Below are 16,522 nucleotides of genomic sequence, written 5' to 3' on the forward strand. Positions count from 1 at the left end.
AAGAAAATTTTAAATTTAGAACTTCAAATTATTTAAACATCAGTGCATTTTTTGTTTTTCTAGTCTGAAGCTTAGTCTACGGCAATAACGCACATACTAACTAAATCAAATGAACTTCTTATTAATAGCAGCGATAATAATAACCATGATAGTCACATTAAAGTACATTTACACAGAAAAGCAATACAATCTGAATAGATAATGTATTGATTCGCCTAAATTAGCAGATTTTAAAACTTTCCACTAAAAAGAAATTATTAAAAAAAACAGTGTATTTTTATTTTTGCAGATGCGCTTTTATTAAATAAAATTTTAATATCTCTGAGCTACTTTTGTGGAGAATAATTTAATGGAAAAATAATGAAGAATTATTGTACAAATGTAAAATATAGCTGACTTACTAGCCATACGAGGAATTTTAGCTATCTTTAATATTTTTTTTTGAAATATGGAAGAAGTGAATTTCCAAAGTACGCATTGGCAACATGGATTTACTCTTTCTTTCCAAAACAAAGGTCGAATCAACTGCGTCGCGCTGTAGCAATTGACAGCAGAAGTTGTTCTTAAAACGAAGATATTTTGTTCTTACACCTTGAGATAATACTCGATTCACTCAATCCTGGTAAGTATAAATGTTTTAGTTTCAAAAAAATACATAATTTTAAGGATTAATTTAAGTAGAATTAATTTTCACTAAATTTCATTTAAATATTAAATAGGTGTTCCCAGTTGCTCGTGTATAATTTTGATTAGGGCTAATGTGAATTAGAGGGTTTTCACATATTAATAACTCTGAGTTATACGGAGTTATTGATTGACTTTATTTATAAATGTTTATTTATAAATTTACTTTCGATAGAGTAAATTAAATTTTCAAACAGTATTAAAGTTTAATTTGTTAAAAGTTAAAGACTTGTACATAAAAAAAATGCAGTATGAAATTCACAAATAATATTCTTTTATTAATCAACAGAGTCACATTTTCAGTGTCATGATCTCATATTTTCGCTCGATAAAGTATTTTATCGACAGTTTCTTTTTACTGTAAATTTCATCCTCTCATTGGTTATGGTTTATTCACTAATTAATTAAATATTTTGAAAAACAATTATCTTTTTCTTGATTAATTATCCTTGCAAACACTTTCATAACAAGATTTATAAACTGGGGTTTGATTAACAATTAAATTTGAATGACATTTAAACCGTCTATATCATGACGCAATGATACAAAAATCATTGAAATAAACGTATTTAATATAACAATTATTCTATAATAAATGTTATCGTTATAATATCTAATGGTTTGTGATGTAATGGGTAAGAAAATGCATTAATCCATTATGGGTATTAAATATATTCACAGTTATGCATTAATCATGTTTGGGTGACTTGAGTAAGTTCTTTGTTAACAATTTAAAAATATGAATAGATAATCATATTTATCTCATTACTATTTATTATAGAAAATGCATTCTATAGAACGAAAATTCACTAGAAAACATTTATAATTAAATTTACTGATGTTTTCTTATAGATCTATAAAACAAAATTAAAGGAAAATAAATGTTACTGAAGAGCTATTATTTTTAAATTTTCATTGCCAAAGCTTTTTAAACTTATAAATTTTTTCAGAAGGCAAGGACGAGAAATCTTTCACTCCATATATCGATTATGTAATGGATTTTCCTGTGTACAAATTTGGTATTCTATAAAAACCAAAATCTTCGGCAAAAATTACATAATTTTTCCCCTTATCATCTTGTCTTGCCACGTTGAATTTAAAATATATTACGTTTTGAGTTTGGAAACTCAAGTTTACGCAAGATTACAATATTTTAAGAAAAAAATCCACTGTTGATCAGCTTGAATAGATGTAACTTTATTTTCCATGGGGATAAATTTTTCTTCGAGCTCATTTTATTCAGAAAATAAAAAGAAAAGCTAAACAGTGAGTGTACCTCCTCGCAAAATGTGAAGGAAAATCTTTTTATAAAAGTAGAAAAATAAAAGATTTTATCCAAAGAGAAATGGAAAGTGAAGGGGCTGATACGTTGCAAAGAATATTTTTGTATGAAGTACTTAAGTATTTAAATATAATGTACAGTTATGGTATGTACATAAAACAGGTTCCGTTTTGCTTTTAAATTCTTTGCAATAATGATTTTTTCGAAATTTCTTGAATTAAAGAAGAATTAATCAAATTAATAATCTGAAGTAATGTTTGCTTAGCTCCAATGGCATTAGATTCCGAACAGTGTTATATATATTTTTTTTCTTCTTCAAATTAAACTTGAGTCATAAATAATTATTTGAACACTAATGCGTAATAACAATTAAATGCGTGAAAAAAACAAAATTTCTCGTGGGAAAAGCTCACAAAGTGATTGTTTCTATTTCCAACAATATAGAGGAAGGATTGTCATTCTTCTGAATTTAATAGGAAAACGACCCATATATAAATAAATAAAAAATGGCGTATCAATTTTACCTTAATAATAAAAACATCTGAATATATTATCTCAAAAATGATAAGGAATAAATTTAAATTAACTGACATGATAATAAAATCGAATACTTAAACAGAAATTTGGTTATAAAGAAGAATTTCAAACCACCGTAGGAATAGTAATTAATGGCGTATATTAAAAATATTCTTCTACTCTCACTGAGAAATTATCTTACCATATTTCCTTACTTACATCACTAATTCTTTAATTTTAACTCAATTTATTTAGAAAGTAGTCTCTTTTCTACATGAGAATAATCTTGGTAATTGGTTTAGTAGAATTTTCATAGGTTAAGTAAGAGTTTTTTTATCTCTTAGTCTAGGGAAATAAGATATATTGCTCCAAGAATGATATGGGGAAAAGAAAGGGACTTTCAGACATAAATTCGCCATTCGCGAAAAGAATAACAAATTAATGCTTCACTCAGACAAGTAATGATTTTTTGTACAAGATGATGGAATTTTAGAGAAACATGTTAAATCTTTCTAATGTCTTTTTTAATTTTTACTTTAAAAAAGGGGTAAGTTCTTGCTTTTTTTAAGGGAAAAAAAGTTTTAGGTTTTCTCATTTTATATTTCCATTCACTAAAAATATAAAAATTTCAGAATTATTGAACCATAGAGAAATTTTCTCCTGTCGTAATAATTGTCTTATGTTAAATAATAGTTTTTATGAAATCCAAAAGGTCAAATTAGTTCTTAGAGTATATTCTTCTGTTGAAGAAAAATTTCAAAATTTCCGACTACACCTATACTGTAAATGAATGTGAATTAATCTAAAACAAGAAATTAAGAAAATAATATTTACATAATGAGTATTTCTTAGTAAAATACTCATTTTTATTTCTTAAAGTATGCATCAGTTTTATCATTTTAAATGTTTATGCATTTTTCTGGAAAATAATTAAAACTTTCTTCAAAAGTTTCTATTGGAATTGCCATCAATACTACACAAAAACTGAATAATTAAATGCTGCTGAGATATGGAATTTTATCCAAAAATATTAATTAGAAATGAAATCAAGAATTTTCTGATCAGAATTTTAACTAAGCGATCGTAAAATCCTCAGTTAACTAATATCGATTTATTTCTTTCAAACTGAAGAATTAATTTTTGGGAATATCAAGACAGCAAATGGAAATTTGTAGTGATATTAAAAATATCTTATTTTAACAGAAAATGAAGGAATCAAATTTTATTTTATTCAAAGATACAATTTCTCTTTTTGTATTTAAACAAATATTTGAATTCTTTCTATACTTATTGTTTAGTTTATTTTAAGCCTCTGTACTTTTTTGAAATTCTTATACCAATTTTTACTTTACAATAAATCAGACAACAAAACCTTCTGCCAATAAAATTTGTAAACGTAGTTTTGAAAATATTTGTATGTATTCATGTACGTTGAAATCATATAAATCAAGAATACATTCAAAAATGAATGTTTATATCCGTTCATTTACATAGCAGTAAAACAGAGAAGCCAATTTCTGAATAATGTTATCAGAATCCAACATAAAGAAATGAAGTTGATTCATTCTTCTTTCAAGTAAACATAAAATTTTATATCTGTAGGAATTTATAGAGCTACTAAAAATTATTAAAAATACATGACATTTTATGATTATCTTTAACATTTGTTCATCAAAAGTTACCGTTCTTAGTTTTTAAAAGAGTATACCAAAAAAAATTATTTTTTCTTATTAATTCAATAACATTTGAGGTTTCATTTTTTTATTTTAATATGATTGAATATAGTGGCAATAAAATTACTATTTGAAAATATTCTAACAAAATAACAATGAATTTCATAATTAAGGTCTTCATGCCGCCATTGTTCCCGAAAAATATTACCTTTATGAAATGAAAAAAAAAATTTTGGTGGTAATTTGAATGTTTATTCCTTAAATTAATGATAATTTGAATGCTTATTCCTTAAATTAATGGTAATTTGAATGCTTATTCCCTAAATTAGTGAATCACATTTCGTATTTTCGTAATTTTGAATCAAATCAAATGGGAAGGAAAATATCTCAATCTGCACTCTATTATCCAGTTATTCTTATTAGAGATTTTATTTTTTAAAGATTTATTTGAGTTGACTTATTTCTTTTCAACTAAATTATTGAATATTTTTACGTTCTACATTGCAAGATTGCTGCAAATTTTATAGTTGTGCATCCTTTTTGACAGTATACTATTTTAATCAATTTATATCTTCATCATCAGTAAATCGATTAATTTGATTAAATTTTGATTGAGTTCTCATAACTAGTTATTGTGAATTTGAAAAAAAAAATTTAAGATTCCATAAAATTTATAATAATAAATTTAACTCTAAATGTAGATAATAATTTGCATTTAAAAATTTTATTTTTTTAAGAACATTAATAAGAGTGTATTTAAAAACTTTCGCTATTTGATTTTTCTCGATTTAAACAGACGGAGGTTATTTTATGTTATTGATGTAAAACTGTGATAGGTTTTATTCTTCCAACAAGTAGGTTGTAGTATTTTATTTATTTAAAAAAACCCGTAATTGAAGAGTGGACAGAATTCTGGTTGCAAGTGAAAAATCTGAGAAATTTATAATGTATGTTGTGTAGGCGAAGTTGAATTCAGCTGTGGGTCCTTAAATTTGATGTTTGTGTGGCGAATTAATATTTTCTAAAGTGGTTACTAGTGGTTCACGCATGCAACATATTCTTTCACTCTTGTGTGCATTTTTGTATTAACAATGTGTTTTTTTTAATGAGTAATACGTCACATTGCGCCTGGTTTTCTGAGATAAAATTATTCGGTTTTTCATGTTTAATATTAAAGAAATTTTTACGGATAATGCTAGAAAAAATTTTACTCAAAGTTTGCAAAGTGACATTACATGTGAATGAACACATTATGTATTAGATCAGAATCATGTGCCAATGGAATTCAATAATATATATTTTTTAGAAATTGAAGGAAATTCTGAAAATGAAATTATAGAGCATTCATAAAAGATAAGAAATCCGAAATTTTTATATGGTTTTTCACATTGAAATCAAATTTAGAGCAAACTATATTTGGAGTTTGGCATTAGAAATATCTGATATTATTGCTTCTCAAAAACAAAATCAATGTAATTATAACAATGGGCAGCGATTATAATGATTAGAAGTATTTTTTTTAAAATAGAATAAGCGATTAAACTAAAATGACTAGAAAATTATTTATTGCATTAGATAACTGCTTTAGAAACTATATAACAATGAAGTATATCGGATAATATTTTTTCTCCACTAGTAAAGCATAAATAAAAAAAGAGTTGGAAAATAAATAACGCGTTTCATTGTACTTCTGGAAGTGATAAGTTGGAAATTTGTTTTATATCCACGCTTTACAGGCTTCTATAAAGTAGTGATTTACAATCTCTACTTGGGTGACCGTTTGAAGGCATAGGAAAGCATGAATAAAGAAAGCGAAAAAAAAAATCAGTGGAAGGGGGTTCAGTTTCTCTCTGAAACTTTCTCGCATACTTCCTTATAAAGTTCTTATCCCCCCCCCCCTTTCCTTTCCATAAGATTGTGACCTCTAGCTCCTTGCACGGTATTGGTGAATTAATGTTATTTGGCATGGATCTATCATTTTTTTATTGAATCTATCGCTAATATGCATTTTGAACGCCTTTTTACCCTCCGATTGACCCTGCAATTTGACATGAAACTACAGTTGTAGTCGCAAGATAACTTACCGAATTTCATTGACTTAACTGATCATTGTATTTATATGTGAAAGAGCAGACCGACAGACGTCCAACTTCCGGACGGATCAAAATCACACATTAACATATACACTTTAATTTTTCTATAGAATCGAGTTTCGAACACAGAAACATCCAGCGCTTAAGACGAGACTTTTCGGCAGGCCACAGTGACTTTTGGGTTCGAAATAGAAATAAGGTATTTTTGTAAGAGATTCTACCCTTTTTTAAAAAAAGTTTTATTTGACAGTTATGTTTACTGTTACAGATTCTTTTAGATTTTAAATTTGAGGATATTTTATTAAATTGGAAAATTTTTAGGAAAAATCTTTTTGTGATAAATATTCATTTAATTACACATTAAAAAATATTAATACAGTTAAATCATTCGAAAAAGCCGTTTTCATGGCCTAGCTCAAAAAGCGACTTCTGACATTTTTCTGTATCTCTTCTTAGCTCTTGTAGCAATTCTTGACAGTTCTTCCTTTCTAGTAGGGATAAGTTGCTAACCAGAAACGTTCTCAAAAGATGACAGCAGTCTGATCGATGCTTGTCATGGTGATAGTCGTAGGTAAGCGATTGCCCCTCGTTATCAAGCCAACGATTCATCTATCTCCGGCTATTCGACCCCTTTCATGGCACCACTCATACATATAAATGAGATTCTTCAACTATTTGGCGAACTTTCGCCTCGGATTTTTCCAATTTTATGAAGTTGGTATTTACATCGAATAGGATTTTTCAGTAGGAATCGCGTTCGGAAACTATAAAGTTAAGTATATTTTCCAATGCGTATTATTCAAGATAAGAACGAATGCTCTATCTTATTCTTCAGGGATTGAGTAGGGATTATAATAATATAAAACTCAACAGAAAGAAAGTTATGATAAGCAAATAACAATTTTTTATGACTTTGTTTAGAAAAAAAAAATCTTTAAAAATTGAATTAAACTGAAAATACTCAAAGTTAGTCAGAGCAGAATATGCAAAATAATCTTTTCCTCATGCAAAAGAAGCATTTAGAAATGAATAAAATAATATTGTAACGAAAAATGTCCACAAAATTCGCAAATTCAATGACAATTAACAGATCCGGTGTAGTGGGTTTATGATGAAACAGTCAACAAGCTGATTGACAAAGAACGAATTTATTCAACATGAAGACATAGACAGCAAAAACACAGCCGATACATACACAAGAACAGCGCATAAATAAACAGCAGCACACTATTAGCTAATCGGTAGTAAACAATATAACAGCACTCAGAGCGAGCAGACAGAACAAAGAAGTTAAAGAAACTTCACCTAACTATTCTCGTCCCTGAAACGTCTGCTAATCTCCACTGTCTCCTCGCTTTAGCTGTACTCAGCTGCCGATTCAATAATATACGACTTGCTACTCAGTAAGCGATTCAATACTCGATTCCAAGACTCGACTCAATTCTTAATTCACTCATCGCTTGAGTTCCACTCAAATCTTCCGCTTCGATTTACTGATCCAACTGACTGACCACCAGTTTAGTCTCTCTGCTTTTTATAGCTTCCGATACCGGGTAGAAGAAAGTTCTAAAAGTATTGTCATATTTCAACTCCTATTGGTTATATCGCCAAAATTCTCCGAGATTCTAGAATTTTTCATTTCGTCGCCAAATGGTCGCCAAACCCGAGGGTCACTGATTCCTCATCCGTTCAGCATCCATCAGAGCTGTCCGTAAATCTGTCTTTCATACGATGAAGTTAATTGTGCTGGGAAGCTACCTTACAAGTTAGTAACAACACATATTCAGCTCTATTCGTGTTTTATTTTTCATTTTAATGTGAAAATCTGTACTTTTAGTAAACTCTTTTGGCACAAATTTTTTTTTTAAGTTAGCTGTAATACGGAAAACTTGTTCAATATGATCCCAAGTTTTCGTTTCTTTTCATCACTAAAAACAAAATTTAATTAGATTTTTTTTTAATTTTATGAATATTATAAATGAATCTTAAATGTTTTAAATTTATTTATATGTGTATAAATAAAAATAATATTTTTAAAAATTCGTATAGCAAATTTATTATTCATAGCTAGATTGTATAATAGTAATCGTGAAATTATAAATGATTTATCATCACATTAGTGATGATAGATGCAATTCCAATATTTATCCACGGGATTAGCGATCGAGAGGAGAGGTTATATAGATGCCAAGGGCACCAACATTCTGTAGCGACAAGGAAATATAACAAGAGTGTCCCCATGTCACTGTTTAAAATGATATACCTTGAGTGAACGAAGAAGTACAAAAATGATGCAACAAGAGACATTTGCATTTTCCAATGAAGTCTAAAATTATATTGTGTTCCTGGTGCCAATTATTCTTCCACAACATTATATTTATAATTGGGGCAAAGAACTACTAATTTAATAATCCATTTAAGAAGAATTACCTGATATTCTTAATAAAGAAGAAAAATGCTGATAAAATAATAATAGTACATCTTAATTCTTTTCATTTCGAGATTGCTCTTATTTTGGAGTCAATTAAGGTTTACCAGCTGCTCCAGTTCAATTTTTTTTTAAAAAATATCAGTTTTGTAAAAAAACAAGTTTTAACTAAAATTTTTTTTAGATATTAAAGACATAATTTTATCACTTATCAATAACAAATCTGAAACATTCATAGCTTAATCCTTTACTCGACATAGTAAATAAATAAATTTTGCATGAAAAAAATAGATAAAATAGTTAAACAATTATACATAAATTGGAAACATCGTAAATATTTCAGATTGGATACCCTTTGAAATGTTAAATATCTCACTCATCAGGCAAACTGCCATGAATGAAAAAATCAAAGCATTACCAACTAACATCCTACGCTTAGTGCCTTTTTGAAAAAACGCTATTGACAGACATTTTTTAATTCTGAATAAATGGTCAGTGATTAATTAATTTCATATCTAGATATGAGTTTTTAAAAAGATACTTTTTTTTTGCATCCGTGTGTTACGTTTATTGTGGTGTGCGGCTGGCCGGAGGACTCCAGGTTCGAAACCCGATTTTACTAAAGATCCGTCGTGTACGCAGATTTGGTGTACGTCAAACCTAATATAGACCTCCCACTATTGTGGTGCTGAAACTCAGAAAGAGAGGGGAGTACTAAATCAAGTGTCGTACTCATAATCTGACAGTCATTAAAAATTATAAGTTCGTCTGAAATTGCCTCCATGATGTTACAAAACGCGACGTTAAAAATAATTGAACTAAACTAAAACTGCATGTTTATGAGAGAGATAGTATGTCAGGAAATCATTTAGCAAGATGTGCAGTGAAGACTGTGGATAATAAGAAGCTGTAAAGTTGGAACTACTGGTCATAAGGATCTGATTTTTAACATTTAAATGAAATAAGGGCATTTTGTTGTATAAAGGGAAAAAAAATTCTTCAAAAATATATCGATTGTTAGGGGAGGACTTTGTGTTGGATTAAGATAAAAAGGATACCTGGTTCTCTATTAAATGAAATATTTCTAATTATATACTATATTTCATGATAAAAAAAGAGTTAAATACCTATAAGTTATAATCTATGTTTAGAATATGAATTAAAATGAAAAAGCATTTAAATGAATACTAAAAATATTTTTGAAGATTGAAGTAGGTGTTTTGGATCTTCTATGTCACATCATCTCATGATAAACATTGTAACCATTCTTTCAATAGAATGCATTCCATCTGTATGAATTCTTTTAACATTTTTTACCTCTGGTTTCTGTCTTACCATTGTTGCTCTCTAAACTCACACATTAAAATATCTTTTTTTTAAAATTTTCTCACTATAATAAAACAATTATATATAAACACTAAAACTTAACTCTAAATGATTGAACATAAAAATATTCTCACAAAATTAACTGAAGTATAATTATAAAATTTGCTACTACAGCAATGTTCTCGGCAATAGAGTCTCCCTCAAAATTAACTATCTGAAAATAAACGAAAAAATAGTCTTCAAATTTTTGGTATAGCTTATATGCTTATAACTTGCGCCTGGCATTCAGTAGTCTAGAGGCGGAGTTGTTAAGGCGACCTCTTCCTAATTCGAAAGATACAATTCGATCCTTATTATGATTTTTTTTCACGTTTCTTTCATTAAAATTTTTTTCATAATTATTCAAATTAAATTAACAATTTTCAAATATTTTTAGTTGCATACTCTTCATTTATATGCAAAAACAAACGTTTTTTCTCTTAACGCTTGAATTATAACTTACATTTTCAAAAAAAAAATAATAATTATTATAAAAAAAACGGACGTGTTTTTGAAAATTATTTTCATAATAATTTACAAATAGTTTTAATCATTCATTTACAATTTTGCATAAGAAAATAAATGTTTATTCTACTAATATTTTAATTATAATTTTTTCAAACAAAAATAATTATAAATATGGATGCATCTTTTAAAAGAATTTTCAAAATTATTTAAATTATTAATTTAGAATTTAGATTAGTACATTCTTCATTTCTGAAAGAAAAAATAATTATAAATATAAATTTGATGGCCAATTGATTCAAAATATATTTATGCAAATTCCATGTTATTTAATGAAACTTCGTAAGTGGGTTTAACGTTTAAGTGCAAAATTTTAGAAAATAAACGTTTTTTTACTTTCGTGGGACAACCTTTATAGTGATAGATTTCAAGACACAAAGAAGAACAGTAAGCATCTTCAGGTTTTAAATAAATAATTACTTATCAGAAATAAAAGTTATTGCTCTAATAAAAAATAACAATAATCCTTATGCAAAACATAATATTTTCATTTCACATGCATTAAGAAAGTTGCTGCAATATATTCTATGGCTTTATGACTCATCGTAGCCCAAAGATGTTGAAAGATTTTGACTTTACTACGAAATCCAATGAAATTCACTAAACCCTCGAAATTTAGTTTTCTTCTGTCATTTTACTACTGACTTTAATTTCGAATTTAAGTTGAATGATATGGTTTCGCTTCATTATATATTTATTATTTTTCCGAAATTGAATGTTTTCTTGTTGCCACAACATTATTACTTATATGCCTTTTACCTGATGGCATGAACATTTCAAAATCGAATTTGTTTTTCTTTCCAAAGAATAAATTTTATCCCTTTTAGTAGTACTTTTGTTCCGACACAATTGCATTATTGATTTTTATTTTATAATTTAAATTTATCTAAAAAAAATTTATGTCTGAGAAATTTATTGCTATTTTAAATTTGCAATTTGCAATTATAAAAAATAATAACTTTTGCATTTTTATGAATTAAATTTTAGTGTCATTTGATTTGAAAGTCAGTTTTCTTTCTCCCCATTACTGACTTTCCAATTTCATTTCAAAGCGGCTTTAGCCCAAATGACTTTCAAAAGAAGTGATAGGGATCACAATAGAAATAATGCAGCAATAAAATTTAAACAGTGTTCTAAATATAACTAGTAAGAATAGTTTTATTTGTATTTGTAAATTTTGATATTTTTTATGAATCTTACGATCATGCTCATGAATGATCTCAATTCAATTTGACCATAATTTTTTTACTATAATAAATATTAATATTTTATCTATAAAATATCATATTACTCAAATGTTTTTCACATAAAATTAAATTTCAAAAATTAATATCCCCCAAATAGCTGTGTAACCATCAATGAAATTCATTTTGGCAAATGTTGCTTTAAAACGAATTGAAAATTTGCCATTAGTCAAAACAAATCTCATATATTTTAATAGCAAACGACACTATAATTTATTTATTAAAAATTTTAATGCGATGTTTTTATTTTTAATCAAAAATTTAAAATTTTGACAATTTATTGTAACAGATTAATATCTTTAAGCATAGAATTTTTTTCTATCTATTTTGCATTACGACATAACATTTATTTTTCCTAAGCAAAAATAATACCTTATTATGAATTGCGAACCACCTACATTTCCTTTCAAATAAAATTAATGGTTGAAAAATTAAGAGAGACATGCAGCATTTTGTTTTTAAATACTTACAAATAACTTGTATTCATTCGTCCAGTAGCTGGACTCGGCCCGAATGAGGACGAAGCTCGCTCCTCCAGACAGGATAAGCAGTAGCAGCAGCAAACATGACCACTTTCTTTCTTCATCTGCTTATGGAGAACCGTGATCAAAATAGGATTCACAAAGGTATGAGCAAATGCTAAATGCAAGGCCAATTCATAGGCAAAAGTTGGCCCACTGATTCCGGGTTGGATCACGATTATCACAAATAACGGACCCCAGAAAATCAAATACGCAGCCACGAGAACAACGAACATCTTCACTCGGCTGATGCCTTCTTTCTCCAATCTATCGATGTGGTTCTGGATATGCTCCGCTTCAGAGAGACCTGCTTCGCATCTTACAGTTAGCATGTTGGAAACTAAACCGGCGATTCTCATAGCTTCGAGATTAGATTTGGTGAGATCTTTGTAAAGCTTGCGCAAATGGATGATTGTCAGAATGATGCACATCACATTGACGCTTACCCACAGAACATTTAGAACGTAATGGCGAACTGGAGCATAGACCATTGGGCATGCATCTATCGAGGTAACACCTTCTCTGGCTGAAGACAGAGCACCGCTCAAAAACGTGGGACCTAAGTTGATAGTGAGACTCGCAAACCAAATAATGAAAATTCCAAAAATGATGCATTGGGGACTATCATGTACCCCACGATGGTTCTCAGAGTTGCCATAGAGTGCATCAGTATCCCCATTGTTGAGCTCGATTTGCTCTGGAACTAGAGGGGCATCATTTATGACTGATGTGAGCATATTGATGGTTGACACTGTTACCAACAGCAAAAAGATTGTTTCCACGACGGAGCATCTTGGCATGCGTTGACATAGGAAAACGCTAATGCCTAAGGGAATAAGAAGGGCTGCCCTTAGAAAATCGACCAATCCTTGATGAAAGAGAAGTCCTTGAGACCACCTGAAAAAAAAATTGATGGAATTAATTTCTCTATGAAAAGCGGAAAGATATATATATATATTGCAATTTTCTGTTTTTAAAACGGTAGTGTGCAATCAATATGTTCAACAATGAATGATTAATATTATTAATAGTATTTAAGTGATCAATTAAACTTGTTAAATCTGTGACATTACAACAGCTAGTCTGAAAGATTATTATTATTTATTTGATTCCTAAATTATTTTTTTCACAGTTTGGCATGATAGTGAATTTCATTTTTCACAGAGAAAACAATCAATGTTAGGAATCAGTGACTGTCATGCAACAGATGTCATAAAATCTTGAATTATGATAGAAAATTTCAATTTCAATTTTATCTTAAAATTCCTAAGTCAATAAATTTCTAGAAAATGCCATTTGGTAGAAATGTACCCTTATCTATAATAATTAGAATTTGCCGTAAAATCTGATTTAAAAAAATTTATTTTTTTCATTTCATCAAAAAAACTTCAGATATATTGTCTAAAGTTTTTTATTACAATATTTTATTTGTAAAAGCAGATTTTGATTTGTCTTTAAATTGTAAAACATTTTTTTCACATAAAGTTTGTCATTCATTTAAAAATTTGTATCGGGACGTCTCAAAAACCAAAGACAATGCAATAATCATAAAACTATTAAAATCTGGTATGGTTGCTAATTTTTGATATTAAGTAAAACAAGGCTGTTATCTTTCATTATCTGTAATGTAGTCGCACGTACATATATAGGTTTTAGAGCTTTGTAGTGTAGAAAAACTTTACATTATTTGCAAGTTAAGATATAGGGGGTAAAGATATAGGAATGCCACAGCCTTTTTGAAAAGATATTTATTTTACATCTTAAACGCAGTATAAAAATTCTGAGCCTTCCAAAAGATGGACTTTAATCTAATATATAAAAACGATCTAAATGCTATAACTAAGAAAAATAATTAGCATTAAAAAATAAAAATAATATTCACTTGTGAATTCATTTATAATGAATAATAAGTGCTTCTTAAAACCTGAAATATTGTTAAATAATTTTTATTTAAAATGTCTCATAAATATCGTATTATATAAAAAATTAACTATACAGAAAATGTTAATAGTATTAATAAATTAAAAAACAGTAAATAAAAACAATGATTAAATGCTTATTATTTAATTAACTGTTGTTAACTTTCAACAATATATACATGTTAGCATTTTGTCATGAAAATAAAGCAGCTATATAAGTAACAGTTCTCAACATGAAAGAGAAATCAAAATTTCAGTACTGTTTGAAATATAATGGTGAGTTTTTAGTTAGGTAGTAATATGTTTGGTGCGCCACGTCAAGAAATGAATCCATAAATATACAATGATGTAGAAAATCACTCAAAAGAAAAGCAATAAAAATGGACATCTATATGAATACTAGAAATAAAATTAATTTTAAAACAAATTCAACAAATATTTTGAATAACGTGGGAAAAACTGAAAAGAATCGAGTCAAATTTAAAATCAATTTGATGAAAATTTTTAAAACGTGAAAGAACAATTTTTTTACTTATTAATTCTTTTAATTATAGCAGCATATTTAAACTAAATGTGTTGACGACGTTTACACGATTATAATCATTTTTGGAGGAAAGTTTATTTTATAAAAATTTACTCCATGTGTTCTTCAAAATTTTTTTCTCTGAATGTCCTTAACTTATAGATTACTTTAACTGCATCAGAAGGCAAATTCTGGTTTAGATTCTCAATAAAATTTTTGCTTAAATTTTACAAAAAATAATTTTAAAATTATATCCACCCTTCAAATATAGAAAACTAATTCTGTTATGTTAGGATAGATAGAAAATATAAATAAAATAAAAATAAAAGGAGACACAAAAATAAACATAAAGAAAAATATGAATAGTAAAATTAAGACAAGAATATTCAAATAATTAAAATATAGGGGGTATATACAAAAGGCTGTACGCACATATTGAATAACTATCCTGAAATCATTAAGTTTTACAAAACCATATCAAATCTGCAAGAATTTTTTATAATAAATCGTAATCTTTATATTGTATTAAATTAACTATTCAAACTTCACTCAAGAATGAAAGTAACTGTGCAAATAACAGCCGCATATTTACGCTTAGAAAAAAAAATGTGCGTCATTTAAATGCAGCATGAGGCCGCGGTGGCCTGGTGGTGAGGTCTCGGATTCGGAACCGAAGGGTTTCAGGTTCGTGACCAGATTCCACCGAAGAACCGTCGTGTAAGCGGGTCTGGTGCGCGTTAAATCCGTCCGGGCCAAACGTCCTCCCGCTGATGTGATGTGGTGTGGAGAGGGGGGGGGTGAATCTCAAGTGACATCCTCGTCATCTGACCGCGGTTCAAAGTTACGAGGTGGCTCCAAAAATAGTCCTAGTGTTGCTTTAAAATGGAACGTTAATATAACTAAACTAAACTAAATTAAATGCAGCATGAATTGTTATTTAATTATGAAGAATTTTTATCTTAGTAATAATCCGCTTGTAACAGGGCTTGGACAATTAGAGCTAGTTTTTTCTAACTTCGTAATTACATACTAGTCTAAAAAAAGCAATATATATATATATATATATATATTCTGTATATCCCATCAAAACATATTACTACATACACAACTATTACGTATAGTTCTTTGCTTTCCATGTTGAATGTATAAGCAATTCAATTTCATCTTCATCACATATTGTGCTTAGAGTAATCTTGCGAAGCTTTACCGAAAAGAATCTTCAAGATGAAAAAAAAATCAACTTGTGATGTTACTTCTACAAAACTTACTGAAAATGGAGATGAAAATAAGAAAATGTGAAAGGAATTTGTTCGTTTCCATTTTATTCTTCTCCTTTCACTATTCAGATCTAGCATTTCTATATAAGAAACGCTTCCAAATCGACTGAATATATTTAGGACACAAATTCTTGGCAAAAGTGGCTTTCACACGTGTTTTAATTTCTTCGCTGAAATATATTATAATTATGTTTTATTAAAAAATATGAATTTCAAATTAATGTATCATTTATCGTCAGTGAATATTTTTATTTTTCATTTCGCATGTACTGAATATATCGGAAGATTCTTGCTTCAGGGAGGGTTTTGGAAATGTTTCTTCGATAATGAGAACAATATTCGGAAAAAAAATGATTTTGTTATAAAAGTTGTAAACTGAATTTGGGCCCTTGATTCTTAGTACGAAAGGGCGACAATGGCCTGGTTTTAAGGTATAGGCTGAGGAACCGGAGGTTCTAGAATTCCATCGAAT

The 16,522-nt window shown here is 28.3% G+C and overlaps 1 protein-coding gene across 2 annotated transcripts in view; it reads right to left on the reverse strand.

Moving 5' to 3' along the window:
- LOC129960594 (uncharacterized) overlaps positions 1-16,522 on the reverse strand; it is a 201,011-nt gene that overhangs the window by 51,641 nt on the left and 132,848 nt on the right. For both annotated transcript variants that reach the window (XM_056074093.1, XM_056074092.1), the window contains exon 3: positions 12,281-13,228. In XM_056074093.1, the coding sequence (XP_055930068.1) occupies positions 12,281-13,228 (948 nt within the window). The remainder of the gene's footprint in view (positions 1-12,280; positions 13,229-16,522) is intronic.

The sequence above is a fragment of the Argiope bruennichi genome, chromosome X2 (assembly GCF_947563725.1).
Source record: "Argiope bruennichi chromosome X2, qqArgBrue1.1, whole genome shotgun sequence".
NCBI classification, from domain to species: domain Eukaryota; kingdom Metazoa; phylum Arthropoda; class Arachnida; order Araneae; family Araneidae; genus Argiope; species Argiope bruennichi.